The 1,621-nt window shown below is 36.1% G+C and overlaps 1 protein-coding gene across 2 annotated transcripts in view; it reads right to left on the reverse strand.

The window, feature by feature from the left end:
- Positions 1-755, reverse strand: part of tcea1 (transcription elongation factor A (SII), 1) — a 10,463-nt gene extending 9,708 nt beyond the window's left edge. For both annotated transcript variants that reach the window (XM_014018371.1, XM_014018370.1), the window contains exon 1: positions 588-755. In XM_014018371.1, the coding sequence (XP_013873825.1) occupies positions 588-662 (75 nt within the window). In that variant the 5' untranslated portion in view covers positions 663-755. The remainder of the gene's footprint in view (positions 1-587) is intronic.
- Positions 756-1,621: the final 866 nt, after the last annotated feature.

The raw sequence follows: 1,621 nt of genomic DNA on the forward strand, positions 1-1,621 counted from the left end.
AATAATAATAATAACACACGCGCACGCATTTTAAACTTTGTAAACAAAGCTTTTGCCGTAATAAAACAAAAAATATCAATCTAGAAACCAATGAGTGTATTAATTTACTTCGCTACAGACGTATATACATATTATTACATACGCTATTCATTGCTAGGCGGCTAAAAAGTGTTAAAGACAATCTCCACATCACATAAATCTGAAGAATACCATTTAAAATCGACTAAGTATGTTTCCTCAAGCTGATATTTAGATAAAGAGACAACACGCTGCATGATGTTTTGTTGCTGTTTGGCTAACTTCAGCTAACGTAAACAAGGACTTGAGTGAACGAGAGCTAATTATTTACAGCTAACAGATTAGGCATAAAGTTTATGGTGTTATCAGTCAATTTTGTTAGTAGAGACACTTCTGTGAGTGRCTGACAAATACTACCTCGGTAAGTACACAGAGTTTGTTGACAATGACTGAACTGCAAAGATGCTAAACTAGCCTGAGCTGAATAATCTGACATCCCATTTAGTGCAGAAGTTAGCTACATTAGCATGCTCGGCTAACACAGCACTCAATCCTCTGAGACATCTCACCCCGTTTTTCTTCTGCGCCATTTTATCCATCTTCTTCGCGATTCTGATAATCTCCTCTTCCTCCTTCTTGCCCATTTTGACAGATTTAATGGAACTGAAAAAATAATGTGCAAACGAAAAAGGAAAATTGGCGACAAAAGACCACGCCACTAAGGAGAAATCGGCGGCGACGGCGGCGTCAACTTGGCGGACCGGGGACCGCACTGTCCGCTGTGTAGCAGACCCGACGAGTCGATGCCCGCATCTTCGAGGAAAGGTAATCGATGCAAACCCCCATGATCACTTTAGCAAATCTTCTTTTATAATCTCACTCTATATCTAACTATAAAAATACTACTTAGATTAATACGCTTGATAATTTATGCAGAAACAGAGTTCCTTTTGGAAACATGAAAACTTAATTTTTAGCACTTCAGCTTTCTGTCGTTAGATAGCGCCAGACAACAGTTTTCAGCAAGTCTGTTAAATAATGAATTATTTAACTGGGTTTGTCCTTTTTAAAGGTAAGTGAACTTTTTTTTTACATTCATTATAAAAAAAACTAATCGGTTGTTTTATTATTAATAGATGCACTTACATATCAAACTAAAATTATGCAATATAATTTTTTTTTACCAATTTCCGATTATCAAAGAGCCAAAAAGTTATTTAACAACGTTTTTTTCTTACAATAGGACTGTATAAAGGACTTTAGTATGAAAACCTGGTGTTGTGATGTTTTCAGCTTACTGCTAAAACAGATGTAWGACATTTATAAAACAACACTGGTAAAAGTGTTACCTGAGTGAATGTAAGCATGGCGCTCTAGGAAAGTCGTACATTATTCTTGAATTTTCTTCTAGTAAAAGCTAAGGCATTGCATTTTGTAATGAAAAGCCAGTCTATATGGAACTTGTTTAAAGAGTTTGATGCATGCTGTAACTGCAAATTTAACCTGCAGCGAGTTTCAGGAACCCGTGGTGGTCTTTCTGAATTTTTCTACGTCCTAAAATCCTGTTAATTCAACATGCAACAGGTTCAGCACTGATTATTTA

This window comes from Austrofundulus limnaeus, unplaced genomic scaffold (assembly GCF_001266775.1).
Source record: "Austrofundulus limnaeus strain Quisiro unplaced genomic scaffold, Austrofundulus_limnaeus-1.0 Scaffold190, whole genome shotgun sequence".
Classification (NCBI taxonomy): Eukaryota; Metazoa; Chordata; class Actinopteri; order Cyprinodontiformes; family Rivulidae; genus Austrofundulus; species Austrofundulus limnaeus.